This window comes from Salvia miltiorrhiza, chromosome 5 (genome assembly GCF_028751815.1).
Source record: "Salvia miltiorrhiza cultivar Shanhuang (shh) chromosome 5, IMPLAD_Smil_shh, whole genome shotgun sequence".
Classification (NCBI taxonomy): Eukaryota; Viridiplantae; Streptophyta; class Magnoliopsida; order Lamiales; family Lamiaceae; genus Salvia; species Salvia miltiorrhiza.
Window position 1 is genome coordinate 4,448,534 of NC_080391.1, and position 17,380 is coordinate 4,465,913.

General features: G+C 34.2%; 4 protein-coding genes across 5 annotated transcripts in view; all 4 read left to right on the forward strand.

The window, feature by feature from the left end:
- The window catches only part of LOC130985259 (uncharacterized), a 920,555-nt gene that overhangs the window by 548,429 nt on the left and 354,746 nt on the right, over positions 1-17,380 (forward strand). The gene's annotated exons all lie outside the window — the stretch shown is intronic.
- LOC131024804 (GDSL esterase/lipase At4g18970-like) lies at positions 2,982-4,141 on the forward strand. Its single transcript, XM_057954340.1, has 4 exons — positions 2,982-3,001; positions 3,239-3,398; positions 3,471-3,720; positions 3,817-4,141. Exons 1-4 carry the CDS (start codon positions 2,982-2,984, stop codon positions 4,035-4,037), a joined length of 651 nt encoding a protein of 216 aa, XP_057810323.1. The 3' UTR covers positions 4,038-4,141.
- On the forward strand, positions 6,593-8,658 carry LOC130985296 (GDSL esterase/lipase At1g29670-like). The gene is made up of 5 exons (XM_057908200.1): positions 6,593-6,888; positions 7,146-7,270; positions 7,387-7,620; positions 7,712-7,949; positions 8,292-8,658. The coding sequence occupies exons 1-5, from the start codon at positions 6,633-6,635 to the stop codon at positions 8,483-8,485; spliced, it is 1,047 nt and encodes a 348-aa protein (XP_057764183.1). The 5' UTR covers positions 6,593-6,632; the 3' UTR covers positions 8,486-8,658.
- On the forward strand, positions 14,053-16,200 carry LOC130985282 (GDSL esterase/lipase At1g29670-like). Its single transcript, XM_057908186.1, has 4 exons — positions 14,053-14,300; positions 14,388-14,512; positions 14,638-14,883; positions 15,505-16,200. Exons 1-4 carry the CDS (start codon positions 14,054-14,056, stop codon positions 15,982-15,984), a joined length of 1,098 nt encoding a protein of 365 aa, XP_057764169.1. The 5' UTR covers position 14,053; the 3' UTR covers positions 15,985-16,200.

The following is a 17,380-nucleotide window of genomic DNA, read 5'->3' on the forward strand; positions in this document are numbered from 1 at the left end:
ATCCTTTTTTCTGTCTTGTTAAGGACCGGGCAACCAAAGCAACTCTTCTCAAGGGCACCCTTAGGAATGGCTTATACCAGTTTACTTTGCATAGGTCTTCTCCAGTTTCCACTTCTTCAATCAAGAGCACTGCTCAGGCTGTCGGATCTACTTCAACCAACTCTCTTCCTTCTATTTTTACTTGTTCTACTGAAGATTCTCTAGAGGTTTGGCATAGGAGATTAGGACATTGTGCCTTTGACATTGTTAGAAAGGCACTTCAACAATGTAATATCTCTTTTCAATCAATGCCATTACCTAAACTTTGTCATTCTTGTTCTATCTCTAAAATTCATAGGCTTCCTTACACTCACTCCAACACTGTGTACAATGAACCTTTAGCACTTATTCACAGTGATCTTTGGGGACCATCCCCTGTCCTTTCATCCAATGGCTTCCAGTATTACGTTTCCTTTATTGATCATTACAGCCGATTTACTTGGTTTTACTTATTAAAACACAAATCCGATGTTAACATCATTTTTCAGAAGTTTAAAACTATGGTTGAGACTCAATTTTCTCACAAAATCAAAGTCCTTCAAACTGATTGGGGTGGGGAGTATAGAGGGTTAACCAATTTTCTTCAAAATACTGGCATTTTACATCGCATTTCCTGCCCTTACACTCCTCAACAAAACGGCCTAGCTGAGAGAAAACATCGGCATATTGTTGAAATGGGCCTTTCTCTCTTAGCTCAAGCCAATCTTCCCACCAAGTTTTGGGATGATGCGTTTGTCTCTTCAGTCTTCATCATTAACCGAACTCCCTCTAAACTTCTCCAATTTTGCTCCCCTTATGAAAAGCTTTTCCATAGGAAACCTGACTACTCTATTCTTAAGGTTTTTGGTTGCTTGTGTTACCCTTATCTAAGACCTACCAATACACACAAACTTCAATATAGGTCTTCCGCTGGTACTTTCTTACGCTATAGTAATAATCATAAAGGGTATAAAGTTCTTCTTAAAACTGGCAGAATTCTAATTAGTCGACATGTTCTTTTTGATGAGTCCACTTTTCCTTTTCAATCCATCACTCCTTCTATTCCTGACCATACTCTTCCTACTCTATCTACTCCACTGTATCCTACTGTTCCACCTCCTCCCATCATACCTGATATTACACCACCTCCTTCTCCTGCACATTCTCCTGCTCCTTCTTCTCCTCTGCATAACACCACAACTTCCTCTTCTTCCTCTAATTTTGTCCACTCTCACTCTAATTCTTCTCCTGATCACCAACATAGTAATACTCCAGCTTCTGTTTCTCCACCACCTGCTCCTCCTGTCATTACACATCCTATGATGACCAGGTCTAAAGCAGGCATCTTCAAGCCCAAGGTTTTTGCAGCAGATTCTACATATGATTATTTATATGTTGAACCAAAAACTTATCAAGAAGCATTGCAAGTCTCTGTCTGGCAGAAAGCTATGGGATTGGAAATTTATGCCTTAATCAAGAAAGGCACTTGGATTTTCTGTCCTCTTCCTCCGGGTAAGCATGCTATAGCCTGTAAGTGGGTTTTCAAAATCAAACGCAAGGCTGATAGGTCCATTTCTACCTACAAAGCTCGCCTTGTTGCTCAAGGATTCTCACAAGAGCCTGGCTTTGATTACACTGAAACTTTCAGTCCCGTTGTTAAACCTGCAACTATTAGGCTCATATTATCTTTGGCTGTCAATTATGGTTGGTCGATTAAGCATATGGATGTTGATAATGCCTTCTTGAACGGTGATCTCTCTGAGGAAATATACATGAAACCTCCCCCAGGCTTTGAACCTCCATCTACTGGTTCAGCTCCTATGGTTTGTAAGTTGAAGAAGGCCATTTATGGGTTGAAGCAAGCTAGCAGATCCTGGTTTCTTACTATTCGTTCTGTTCTTCTTAACCTTGGTTTTTCTCAGTCTCGGGCTGATACTTCTTTATTCTTCAAGCATAAAGGCTCTTCTGTTGTCTTCTTACTCATTTATGTAGATGATATGCTGATCACAGGTTCTTGCTCCTCTGATATTCAACATGTTGTTAGTCAGCTCAACACTCACTTCTCTTTGAAAGATTTGGGTGAAGTCCACCACTTCCTTGGTATTGAGATTACTAAAACTCCCACTGGCCTTCATCTTAGTCAAGGAGGATATATTACTGATCTTCTCCAAAAAGTTCATATGTCTGAAGCCAAAGGTTGTCCTACACCAATGGTATCCTCCTGTCAACTTTCCAAGGGGGATGGAATAAGTAACATTGATGGAAAGCTTTACAGGAGTACAGTGGGAGCTTTGCAGTATGCCACTATCACCAGACCTGAAATAGCTTATAGTGTCAACAAAGTCAGTCAATACATGGCTGCACCACTTGACACTCACTGGAAGGCTGTTAAACGGATTCTGAGGTATTTAGCTGGCTCTAAAGATCATGGGCTACTGTTAAAGAAATCTTCATGTTCAATTACTGGGTTTTGTGACTCGGATTGGGCAGCGGATATTGATGATAGGAGATCCGTTACTGGTTACTGCGTATATTTGGGAGAAAGCCTGATTTCTTGGAGTTCAAAGAAACAATCTGTTGTGTCGAGATCAAGCACAGAGGCAGAGTATAGAAGCTTAGCACAACTGGTGGCAGAAATTTCTTGGATAACTTCTCTTCTTGGTGAGCTCTCCATCAAGGTAAAGCCTCCGGTAATATGGGTCGACAATATGAGCACCATCTCTCTTGCTTCTAACCCCGTCATGCATGCGAGAACTAAACACATTGAGCTTGATATACACTTTGTGAGAGATAAGGTAGCAGCAGGAATAATAGATTTGAGATATGTTCCTTCGCGTGATCAACGCGCTGATATTTTGACTAAACCTTTGAGTTTACAATTCTTCTCTCGCCTCAAACATTCACTAGGTGTTCACTCTTTGGGCGCGATCGAATTGAAGGAGGGTGTTAGACAAGATGAGTAGATGGCCATGCATAAATCTTTGTGTGTATAGCTCGTGAGTTGGAGGAGTTTATTAAAGTGTTTTTGTCTACTTCCTAGAGCACCTTTGTTGCTTTTAATGAGCTATCCTAGAGTACCTTTGTTGCTTTTAATGAGCGTGCAGCGTTGTGTTTTGTGTAGCTATCTTTGGGGTTTTGCTAGTCTAGAATATTCTCTAGCATGATATATATTTGTAAGCTTTCTTGCATTGAGGTCAAGTTGAACATAATGAAAATGCAGAGCATCATCTCTTTCATCAAAATGTCTTTCTCTTTCTTTTACCCTATGGTTTCTTTCAATCAACAACTACTATTCTCTGCCATTAAGCTTGACTAGAATACTAAACTCCCCAGAGAGTTTCGCTGAAAAGTTGATACATGAATATTCTCAGCAACTAACGGTTAGTCACTCCCTAATTTATATATAATAACATCTGTGTTTGAATTCATTGATATACTGTCTATTTTAACAGACTTTGTATAACCTTAAAGCAAGAAAAGTTGCAGTTTTTGGTTTAGCTCCGTTAGGGTGCATTCCTCGAGTGTTGTATCTTTATCCTACAAACGGATCTACATGCGTTGAGTTCATCAATAACGCGGTACGCTTATTCAATACCAAGCTTGTTTCACTCATCTACAACTTGAACAACAATTTATCTGGCGCCAACTTTACCTACATAAACACATACAACATTTTATCAGGAAACTTTGCGACCACCCTTGGTAATCAACAATATTATTACTCATGTAGGATTGAAAAACATAATTACTTTAAATAAAATATTGATTTTTGAGATTAGTATTGTTGATCATGTTCAGGCATCAGAGTTCCACAAGCTCCATGCTGTCAAGTAAACCGGATAACGGGACTGTGTGTTCAAAAAGGAGGTGTATGCAGCAACAGAGATGAGTATACATATTTCGACGACTATCATCTAACACAGATTGTGGCTAATTATACTACTTCTAGAGCTTACATTGCTCAGACACAATCTGATGCAATCCCAGTTGACATTCGAACTCTCATTCAGCTGCAGTAAAGTGCTTGCAAATGCAATAAATTAAAGTTCTTGTAATGAAATAAGACATGAATAAAGCCAGTGCTAGCTCTGGTAATCGAGTTAGCTAGCCTTATTATAATTAATAAAACTCACTTTACGTATTTTTATCAAAGAAAATGTTAGAAAGCGTGGCCAGCTTGTCGGATATTCTAAATTTCAATTAGGGTAAAACAGAGTTTCAATTAGAATTTATCATCAACTAATTTTTTTTAGAATTTATCAATATCAAATTAGATTTATTAATCTTAAACTATAATGTATTTATACTATTAAGATTAATTGATTAGGACGCATAAAGCCGGTGATCCCTCAGTAAGCCCATTAGTAGAGTTTTGCTGCATTTCATAATTAGGCATGTGCATCATGGGCTTCTATCACTTCATCGAAAATGGTAATTCTATTCAGAGCACCCATTAGCCCATTTTATTTCACTATAGTTCTAAAACTAAAATAATGGAGTAATATTTTTTTTTGAAAAAATTACAAATTTATCATATATCCTATTCCCTTCGTCCCTAAAAATTGTGGCTTTATTAATATATTGGGACGTCCCTGAATGTTATGATTTTTCTTTATTTGGAAATGATCCCACAAACTTTTTCTTTCAATATTTACAAAAAAGTGTAGGACTCAATCTTCATTTAAACACAACTACCACACTTTTTCTTAAAACATGTGTCATTTCTTTTGGTCCATAATTTTTAGGGACGGAGGGAGGATATGACAATAACCTTATAATTATTTTTATTTATTTTTTAGTAAAAGGGCTATAATAAGTAAAATGGAGTGCTTTAAATAGAATCACCCATCATAAAAAATTATTAATACAATTTTCTGGCCCATCAATAATTACTCGATTGGGCTTAAAATACAATTTTTATTTTCGGCCATTGATGTATAATGTTGGATTTAATACAAGAGATTAACGTATAAAAACTTAAGTCTGACTTTTGACTTTTCTATATGATTTCGTGTAACCTAAGACACAAGATTTGATTCAATATTTCACCAACCCAATCGACAAAATTGAGAGAAAATATATAAGAACGATTTGATAAGATACTTATTATAGAGAGAAACAGAAAGCAAGTACAGATATGAACATTGTCTTGTTTTCAGTTTCTAAATTTTTGGCTGTCTCGCTTGAATAAATTTTGCGTAGTAGTTTCACTACGAATTTCCTATACATTTCAAAATTTATATATACCATCCCCTACAGCTCTAGATCATTTAAATTCACTTTTTTTTTTTGTAATTACTTTTCTATCTTACTAGAATAATTGCTTCATAAAATACGTATGGTTTGCTTGAAATGCAACCAATATATATATATAATTTTGTATACTTCAAATTTGCCGTGGTCAACCATCCAATCAAATCATTATTAATCACGATCAACATCTTTGTCAACTCAGCCCTGCAACTAAATAAATCATCTTAATTTTTTTCTAAAAATTTAAAAATATATCTAATATATAATCAAATAAGCAACCTGCACCCAAGCAGGACCACTATCCACACAAGAGTGGAAAAACTACTCACACAAAAGTGGAAAAACTATCTGCACGTAGGCGAGATGGAATCTAAGATCTCTCACAAAAAAGAGTCTTTAGATGCCTCAGCGTTGCCACTTGAGTTATACCTCATCGGCTAAATCCTCTTAAGTTAGACAGAGTAATTAGGACATGAAATTGTCTAAGCTATGCTTAACTCATTAAGTTTCTCTGTCAACACACACACACACACAGTGACGTAGCTAGAGGGGGGCCAGTGGGGGCACTGGGCCCCACTGAAAATTTTAAAAACATTAGGGGTATTTTAGTAATTTTATATTTAATATTAAATAAATACATAAATATTAGTATTATTTTTAGTAATAATTCCAATTTCTCTCTACTCAATCGTATATGTGATACGTTATCGAATGATTGTCTAATATCTTACATCAGAAATGATGAATTTGTGAATATGTACTAATGAAACGATTATGTAGCGATTTCAAAACATGAAAATTAAATAGAAGAGAAATTTTATGATGGTAGAATATTTATTTTTATTTTTGTAATATTATGGTGCAACTAATGTAGCATTATGATTTTATTGAAATTGCTAATATTCGGAGTCTTTTATAATATTATGATTATTACTTTCTTCGTCTCAGCTAAGTTGATCAACTTATTTTCGATAGAAAATTTAAGAACTTAGTATTTTAAGTGTCGGTAATAAAGTGAAATAAGTGATTATTTTTTTTTTTGCTTATATATATTTATTCCATATAAGAAAATTGATCATCTTAATTGAGACGGTAAAAAAAATATTTACGAAGTTAGTTGGAACCAAGAGAGTATTTGGCCCCCCCCTAACTGAAAAGTCTGGCTACGTCACTGCACACACATATTATATAGTATAGGGTTTTCATTGTAGAGAATTATAACAGAATTGGAGAACTATATTTTATGTCTTTGAATGAAAACAGTCTTAATCAATATGGACCCTACTTAAATTATAAATCTGAATATTATGCTTATAAAGATGTGTTAATTTGCTTTGTCCTATTAAATTCAACTTTTCGCGATGGCTTCAGCCAAAAACAAGTATTCTAAGTTTTACTTATGCTTCTTACTGCAAAATCTTGTGTGTTTTCAAATCCTAATTGTTGCAGAACCACAATTTTCATGCTTCTTCATTTTCGGAGACTCATTTGTAGACAATGGTAACAACAATTATCTCCAGACTACCTTAAGAGTTAATTATTTACCTTATGGTATAGATTTTCCTACTGGCCCTACCGGTAGATTCTCCAATGGTCGAAATATCGCAGATTTTATTGGTATGCTTTTTTCTTCTTCTTCTTATTTATTAGTCTTTTTGTGTTTGTTTTGCTTATGATCAAGAGGTATATATCTCTAATATTTTCAATAATTCTTTTGTCCATTTATTGATTCAGTGACATTTTTGATAGAAATGTTGATATATCATACGCCAAAGTTTAAGCCATAAATTGATAATAAGTTTAATTATATGTTACTATATAGTATTATACACTTATTTCATGTCGGTGTTTGCTATCTTGGTTAATGGCTACAGCAAAAATGTTGGGCTTCAAAAATTCCATCCCTCCATTTGCCAATGGTACAACTCGATTCATTCTCAGAGGCCTCAACTATGGCTCAGGGGGTGGTGGAATTCTTAATGAAACTGGAACCCAATTCGTATAATCTCTCTCTCTCTCTCTCTCTCTCTCTCACACACACACACACACACAAACAAACTAAACAAAGTTTGTTAATTTGAAATAGTGGAGTTTGTGCCTATTTTTATTTGCTAGGGTAATCTACTGAGTTTGAGCGAGCAGCTATCAAATCATGAAATCACAATTTCAAGAATCCAAAAATTACTAGGAGGATCGAAAAAACACCTAAATGAGTGTTTATACTATGTGGGAATCGGCACCAACGACTACATACTAAACTATTTCCCACAATTCTATTCCTCAACCACAATTTATACCCCACAACAATTCGCCGCCCTTCTCATCACTCAATATTCAAAGCAGCTTCGGGTAAGATTTTTTTTTTTTTTTTACTTCTCTTTTTCCCTTTGTTTTAATTAAATTTGTTATGTCAAGCCAAGTTTTACTAATTTTTCACCAGAGGCTGTACAAAGATGGAGCAAGAAAAGTAGCCGTATCTGAAGTGGGTGAATTAGGATGCATGCCGGTGGTTATCGGCGCCTACGGCTCCCCCAATTCCTCGTCGTGCGTCGAAACCAGCAACGCCATCGTCCAAATCTTCAATCAACATCTCAAGATTCTAATCGACAACCTCAATCGTGATTATCCAAAAGCGAAATTTGTGTATACCCGATTTATCGCCCTCTCTGCGTCAACCGGTAGCCCTGACTCGTTATTTTATGAGTTATTACTGTTTAAATACACTAACTTTTTTTTTTCAATCTGAAATGACATATCTGAAAGATGATTAGGACTCATGGACGTCATACGGGTACTTTTGTACTGAAGTGTTGCCGATGAGTCCTAATCATCTGTCTGATATGCCATTTCAGATTCAATTTAGAAGAAATGTGGATCGGTGACAAAAATTAAATAAATATTAAAGTCATGTATTTTAATAAAAAAGAAAATCGAAAGTTAATGTTAAAATTCGAAATTGGACGAAAGTTGGTGTATTCAAACAGTAACTTATATGATAATTGTATTGATGATGATTTCAGGTAATATAAAGATTGTGAGTGAGCCGTGTTGCGTGGTGGGGACGGGGCTGTGTATTGAGGGAAGCGCTCCATGCAGCGACAGAGACGACTATAGGTTTTGGGATGAAATCCATCCCACGGAGGCGGCGGCGGCCGTCGCCGGCGCTACTGCCTACGATGACATTTCGCCCTTGGTTGCGTTTGTTGACAACTAGCCATGCCTATGATGACATTTCGCCCTTGGTTGCGTTTGTTGATAACTAGCCAGAATTACTCAATAAATTTTGATGTGAATACTCTATGATTTGTTTGTAAGGATAGATTAATTATAATTGTACAGAGAGTATAAGATGATTATTTAAAGAAATAAATGTTAATTCTATCGAATTATTAAAATTTTCATGAATAAATATTGTTTCTTGAATCCTCAAAAGTCAAAACTGTTGTGGCTCCATTCTCACCGACCCAAGAAGATATGGCCATCCAAATAAAGCCCATTATCACAAAACATTTAATAAGTCTGATTAAGAGGGTGTTTGGCTAAGTTTATTTTAAAAAGCTTATAAAATGTTTCAAAAGTTTATAAAATGTAGTTTTTTAAATGCTTATAAGTTGTTAAAAATGTTTGAGTAATTGAGCTTATAAGCTAGAGAGAGAAATTTTAGTTAGTGTGAGAAAATTTTTGTTAGAGAGAGAGAAAATCGAAAAAAAAAGAAATTAGAATGATATATGATGAAAATAAAAATCATAGTTGAATTATTTTTATTAAATGAGTGTTGCTTATAAGATAATGAGAAAATAAGTTAGGGTAGAGTAACTTTTTTTTTGGGGAGCTTATTTTTACAATTTACAAGTTATTTAGAGCTTATTTTGCCAAACACTTTGAAAGAGCTTATGAGCTTCTAAACAGCTTATAAGTTGTTTTAAAGAGCTTATAAGCTCAGCCAAACACCCTCTTAGGCTCAATGTTGGACTTCTACAATTCCGAATATATGGATATGGAAAATTTTAAAACTATAGCAAAAGAACTTTCACGATTATTAAAAATAAAAAATGAAAATTTATGAACTTATAAAATATGGGTTGTTAAAGCCTGGGCCGGATAAGAGTGTCTCTTCCCCATAGTAGAGAGCCATAGAGGCTCTTAAAAAAAACTAAGTCGAGTTCTTCAAAAATCTGCAGATTTCAAATTTTAATTATATATATATATATATATATATATATATATATATAGGGGCGCGCTCCAGTGAGACCCCCTATTTTTCGTGTAACATGAGTACAATGAATAAGACATATAATACTAATGAACAAAACGTATATCTAATGAACAAGATGTATATACTGATGAAAAATAGTACAAAACGTACATCTAATGAACAAGATGTATATACTGATGAAAAATAAAATTTAAAAAATTCGTAATGAATAAGACATATATACTGATGAACAGGGCCGTATATACTGATGAACAATGCAGTATTTACTGATGAATAACAAAATTTAAAATATTCTGCTCCCTCCAGGATTCGAACCCTGCGAAAAAAAAAATCACCCTCCAGATACAATATCAGCCATAGGATTGATAAAATAAACGCACCAGATCGTGCCCTAGATCTCAATAAAATTAGGGGATAGGGTGATTTTTTTTTTCGCAGGGTTCGAATCCTGGAGGGAGCAGAATATTTTAAATTTTGTTATTCATCAGTATATACTGCATTGTTCATCAGTATATACGGCCCTGTTCATCAGTATATATGTCTTATTCATTACGAATTTTTTAAATTTTATTTTTCATCAGTATATACATCTTGTTCATTAGATGTACGTTTTGTTCATTAGTATTATATGTCTTATTCATTGTACTCATGTTACACGAAGAATAGGGGGTCTCACTGGAGCGCGCCCCTATATATATATATATATATATATATATATATATTTCCTGCTTAATTCTTATTGGACGGTACTATACACGCACCTCTTTAATTTCTCTCTCTTCCCGAGTCAAACGCGAAGCTGGGAGCTTGGAGCGAGCGTGTGAGGTGCAATATTGGGTGGGGTGCACAAGATGGCGAGGCCCCCACTACGGATACTCTAAGTCTGACTCTCTCTTTCCTTTTATGGATTTTTTTTCTTCTAATAATAGTCTTCATTTTCAAGTTTTTCAGAGTTCTATGTGTGTGTGTGTGTCTCTCTCTCTCTCTCTCTCTCTCTATATATATATATATATATATATATATATATATATATATATAGGGGAAGGCTAAAATAAGAACGCTTCTTAAAATATAAATTAGGAATCATTTTCAGCCCTTAGATCATCAAGATCTACGGTTTATTCATCACCTTGTTGGATAAATTCATGGTCCTGAGTTCGAATCCCAAAGGTAGCAAAAAATTATTTTTCGCAATTCATGCCTTTATTTATTCATACGTATTATACATAAAATTCATGCATTTTTGCTGGTTCGTAATTCTTAAAATAAGGGTGGTTTATTGAATAACCGCCCCTATATATATATATATATATATATATATATATATATATATATATATATATATATATATTTCAATGTTTTACTTTATGATTTACAGTTTATAATTTATTTCGACCTCTAGGTGACTCGAATATCAATCTATTGATTGAATTATGATTGTTGATCTTATAAAGTTATATAACTAATTTCAATTCAGATTTATAATTTTTTGTTTTGATTATAAATAAAGACAAAGAAATGCAAAATGAAATTAACTTTAGAAGTAAATAACTCACAAGGTCAAGTTATGTTAGGCGACCCCCTATCTATTTTTGGCCAAACCTCCAAACACACTTAATGCCCTAACTTCATTGAAAGAACATCATCTGTACTTTTAGTCGTTGCATAAAAAAATGCTCATAATTAATGATAAATGATCAAGTACTTATTTCCGCGAGTTAATAAACGTTTTGTATTTGAATAACTTGATGAATTACTATGCATGATATTATAAGGAGAAAAATATTAAAATAACTATTTTACCGAACGCAACATGGGGCGGTGGGGGTACATTTCTAACCCATTTCCCTAAAAAAATCAGTAATATTTGAAATAATGTACCACTTAATTAGCAGTAACCTTGTTTCGGCTTTTCCTTTTTTTTTTAATAGTCATTATATATATGAACGCATAGAGAGAGAAACAGAGAGGTGAGAACGTGAGTGATAAAAAAAAAAAAAATTCACTTCAATCTATTCGTCGTTCAATCTTATCATCTGCCTCGAGCTCTTTCCATATAATTCCAAGGTACTTTCATCATTCAAATTAGGTTCCACATGTCTATTTGATAAAATGTCCTCCCATTTATAGATCGAATTTTTGCTATTTAATTTTATATGTGAATTTGTTTGTGTTTGTGAATATATTCTTAAAAAATGTCGTATTCTCTATATAGACAGTCATCCTCTTCTTCTCTTTAGACTTCAATCTTCTCGTCGCCGTCCACTGTTCGAATTTTCGACCCATGTCACACCCTCAAATCGAAATTTCCGAATTTGCCATTGTCGGACACTAGGCAGACTTGGGTAAGGTGTCAGAGGCGGTGGTTGTCACATAGGGCGGACGTGGAGGGTGTTTTGTTGAGTTTATAAGCTCTTTAAAATAACTTGTAAGTTGTTTGGGAGCTTATAAGCTCCTTCAAAGTGTTTGGTAAAATAAGTTGTTAAAGAGCTTATAAGGTGTAAAAATAAGTTCCTCTATCCCAACTTATTTTCTCATTACCTTATAAGCATAACTCATTTTACAAAAATAACTCAACTATGTTTTTTTTATTTTCATCATATATCATTTTAATTTCATCACTTTTCGATTTTATCTCTCTAATAAAGATTCTCTCTTTTTAACTGAAAATTCACTCTCTAACTTATAAGCTCAACTATCCACACATTGACAACTTTATAAGCTCTTAAAAACTAGTACATTTTATAAGTTTTTGAAATATCTTACAAGCTCCAATAATTTATAAGCTCTTTAAAATAAGCTTAGCGAAATACCCTCCAATTACAGATAAGGGGGGATCAGGCAACGGGTTGGGGGTAGGTTGAGTTTTGTTTGAAATTTTCTTTTAGTTCTTATATATTTTTTCAATATTTAATTTTTTTTCATTTATATTTACTTTCAATTTATTTTATTTTTTATTTTTATTGCAGTTTCAATGAGGGTAAAGTCGTCTATTTATCTTCAGCTTATATTTACAAAAATAGTTAGCATTAATATATTTTTATCTTGAGGTTACTACTTTTGATTAAATAAAATGGTTTTTTAAATTATTAACATTATTATAAACTTGCTTTGGCTACAATATAACATTAAAAAAAATTATCCTTATATGCTCTGATTCTCAAACATACGACTTAAGACATAACTGCAACTATTTGAATTTGAATATGGGATGTTCAAAGTTGACTATATAATGGGATAGTATTCCTTTTTAAGGCAAAATATATAGCTATTCCCTAGAAGCCATTAGGCCCATTATGCCAGCTCGCTTGTACCATCGAACATTATGACATAAGTTCAAACTAAGGTCAAACTACGAATAGTGCATATTACTTCCTTCCTCCCAATATTTATGATTCGTTTCTTTTAAAATACGAGTATTCAGAAAATTAAGCTTTAAAAAAAATGTGTCACATTTTTAGTGTAATTTTTAATTGATACTCCATTAATTAATTATTACTCCCTCTGTTCATCAAGAATGTAATACTTTTGGTGGACACAGATTTTAAGAAAAATAACTGGTAGATGTGTGTTAAATATAAATGAGTGATTGTGGTTGAATTGAGTGTGACGCCATATAAAAATTAGTGGTTGTAGTTAAAATGAGAAAGTTAGATCATGTCCTAAAAAGGAAAGTGTTACGCTCTTTGTGGATGCTCAATGGAGTAATTGTGTTACACTATTAGTGGGCAGAGGAAGTACCACGTAAAATCGTCGAAATTGGGTGGCGGTTGCGGGTGAGTTAGTTGAAATAGTGAAAGAGAAGAGCAAAGAACGCCATAGTCTGATTCGAGAGATGCAATGGGATCGAGATCTCACCATATCGCCACTTGAAATAATGTAGGAGAAGATAATAAAGTGTTGTCACTTGAAATAGTGGAGGAGGAGAAGAGCACGGAGTAGCCGTGAGAGGTGAATTATGCAAATATGTGATGATGAGAGAGGGAGAGAGAGAGTTGAAAATATGTGATGTTACCAAAAAAGGAATACAAGCTATGAATAGAAAATGTCATGTTTTAAAAAAAAATCGCTTCCTCCAAGATTCGAACTTAAGTTTGATGTATTCATCCAGTAAAATTATGCATCCGCCCTAGATCATTATAATCGTAAGGCTAAAATAGTTCTTCTTTCTCATTTGAACCTCTACACACACATATGTATCTCAGAGGGCCGAAATTTTCAACATATTAAATAGATACGTCTGTTCATCAGTTATATTAGAATTTTTTGATTTGTTCATTATTCTCATTTCCCACGAGAAATAAATTTCTCAATAGAACCTAACTAATTATACATAATAAAGTATATATACCATTCTACACTCCACACACACGTACACACTTTCAGTTATTCCCAGCTAGTGAAGTTTTGGTTGGTTAGGATATATATATATAAATTAAAGTAAGTATTTTTCAAAGGTATGGGAATGAAATAAAATACGATTTCATGCATATAATATACGTACAAGTACGTGCATGGCAAAACTATATAAGACTCTTATTTCGCAGCTAAATCCATCCCATCCCAATGGCCACTACTTTTGCAAAATGGATAATCCTCACTATCCTATCAGCAAGCATGAGGCCCAAGATTCTAATCCACGCCCAACAAGTTCCTTGCTTCTTCATTTTTGGAGACTCGCAGTTCGACAATGGCAACAACAATGCCCTCCCCACATTTGCCAAAGCAAATTATCTGCCCTATGGTATTGATTATCCCGCTTCCCTTCCCACCGGAAGGTTCACCAATGGCAAAAATATACCTGATTTTCTAGGTATATACATATAAATATTCTACATCATTTCGAATCCTTTAATTCGATCTCAAACAATAAATTGATTTCTTGATTTGTAATTTGCAGCTCAGTTATTAGGCTTTCCCAATTCAATCCCGCCCTTTGTGAGCAGAGGAAGCTCCGACGTTCTCAAAGGGCTGAATTACGCATCCGGAGCAGCCGGAATCCTTGATTCCTCCGGGATACTATTGGTGACGATTGAGCACACACACGCACACACACTCAATTAATTATCGTTTTTCCTTCATATATTATTATATATATATATATATATATACTAAAGTGTGTGAGAGGCCCATGTTTGTGGTATATATAGGGTGACCGATTCAGCATGAACAGGCAGTTAGCAAATCACGCAGCAGCAATCGGTCAAATCGCCGCCTTACTCGGGAATCCGACGGCGGCCGACAGTTACCTGCGTCGGTGCCTGTACGTCGTCAACATGGGCAGCAACGACTATATTAACAACTATTATCAGAAGCCACTACCATCCTTGTTTAGTCTCTTAACACCCGATGCATTTGCCAACCTATTGATCGAAACCTTCTCTCGACAACTAAGGGTTAGCTATTATACATGTATATGTTTTTAATTAAGGATTAATTGCCTATATATATATATATATATATGAACAATACCCAAATTTTAATTTTTAACCATATCTATTCTTTTAGTAAAAAAAATACAATTTTTTGGAATTTGGCCCGAGTTTAGAAGTTCGCTGACTAATAACTTGATTGTCTGGAGCCTGATATGCAATTCAAAGGTACCATTGGAAACCTCTTGACGATAGCTCTCTAATAATACTCATATTGTTGGGTTTTGGTCAAATGAAGCGGCCGAAAAAAAGAAAAAGTAAAGATTTTCATGATATCAACTTTCATGTCATTTTTCAATCAATTTCGATTACCAAAACCCAACAATATAAGTATAATTAGAAAGATAACAGCAGAAGCTTTTCAACAGTACATTCGGATTGTTCATCAGACAATCCAATTATTAGCCAGCGAACTTTGATCTCAGGTCAAATTCCAAAAAAATAAAAGTTTACGTGTTTTTTGAGGAAAAAAATAGATTTGGTTAAAAATTAAACTTTAGATATTATTCGTGTATTTACAGACAATTAACCCTTTAATTAATTATACGATGACAGATATGTTATAACGACGTTGTCTATTTATAGACACTGTACAGCTCCGGCGCAAGAAAAGTAGCGGTTTTCGGCATCGGTTTGATCGGCTGCATTCCTCAGGAGCTCTCTCTTTATCCAATCACCAATGGATCGCCATGCGTCGACGCCATCAACATCGCTGTGGGACTATTCAACAACAAGCTCGTCTCACTGATCAACGACCTAAACACCATTTTACCCAACGCCCAATTCACTTACATAAACAGCACCAACATTGCACTCGGAGACCCTTCCCTCACCGGTATCAAGGTGTCGAACGCTGCGTGCTGTGAGGTGCAGACGGAGGGGGCGCCGGCGCCGGGGCAGTGCGTGCCGAATGGATCGGTGTGCGGCGACAGAGATGAGTATATATTCTTCGATAACTATCACCCGACGCAGGTTTCGTATAACGTCACGGCTTCCAGATCTTACAAAACCCTGCTGCCCGCCGATGCATTTCCGGTTGGCATTCAACGTCTTGTTCAGCAGTGAGAAGCTGCTGCTGCTGCTGTCCGATGCAATAAAGCTCGATTTTTCTTCTATGTAAATTTATAAAAAAATAAATAAATTAGTTACGTACATGTACGTATAGAATAAATTAACAGTTTCAGGTTGTCGTGATTAGCATGAAGAACTGATTAATATTATGTTGCTGTTATCGAGTGTAAGTTGAAATTAACTAATAAATATTGAACTCGATCTCTGAAATTGGCGTTATGGCCGATAAAGTGGTATATCATAAGTTTAGTATTCATTCTTTTTTTGACGAATTTTAGTATTCATTCTTAAATAATTTAAAGTATACCAATCAAGTAACAGGATTTCTAGAACAATTGCTTAGATTGATTTGGAAACTATGATTAAAAAAAAAAAGTTTACAAAAGTTGGATGTTATAATTAATAAGTAATGCACTCACAGCCGCAGGACAATTCTCGATCCATTTTAATTATTGTCCTACTTTTGCAAGTCGGAAAATTTAGTTTTCGGCTCATTTTAGTTTTCGGTAAACCTGAAACTCTTCAAAAGGGCCGATAATTGTCATGTATATGTATTACTTATTAATTAGTGTTCTACTTTTGCAAGCTTGAAAAATTTTGTCCTAATTTCTAAATCAGTTTGAGTTATTGTCCTAAATTTTTTTTTAACTCTAATCCATTTGATCAAGTATCATAGTTTAATACTTCCTTGTCCACGATACGTTAGTGTGATCTTTTTCCCATTTTCATCCATCCATAATAATGTATTCTTTTCATTTTAAGACATATACCCTTATAATTTACCTCATTCACGAATTTATAAAAAATTTCATCTCACAAACTATTAATTAATTATTTATTACGTATACCTAACAAATCAATTAATTAGTGGGATCCTTTTTCTCCTTTATACACATTTTTCAATTTTTTTTTAAAATTCGTGCTCTCTCATCCACACCACATGCACTTATCGTGGACAGAGCGAGTAACACTTTATGAAATTAACCCATGCATCTTCAAATAACGACAGTTTTTTCCTCTTCCAAGTATTTTCTGAAAAAAAAAATGTTTGGTTAAACATCATTTTTTTATGTCACATGTACCTCGTGCTCGTCTTAAATATAATCTTAATTACCTCTTATCGGATGAGTCATCCCTCAAAAGTCAAAAGTCCTAATTAAACATCATTTCTTCAATTAATTAATATGATAATTCTCCTCTAGGACGAAAAAGTCATAATTTAATCTAGCGCGCGTTTTTATTCCCTTTCTTTTTAGAAAAAAATAAATTCAAGTGATATCAAAAATCGGATGAGTTGATTTGTCCCAATTCTATGTCATATCATCCATGTACATTATTAATTTTATTATTTAAAAAATATTTATCTTAGAATAAAAAATATTATTTCTTT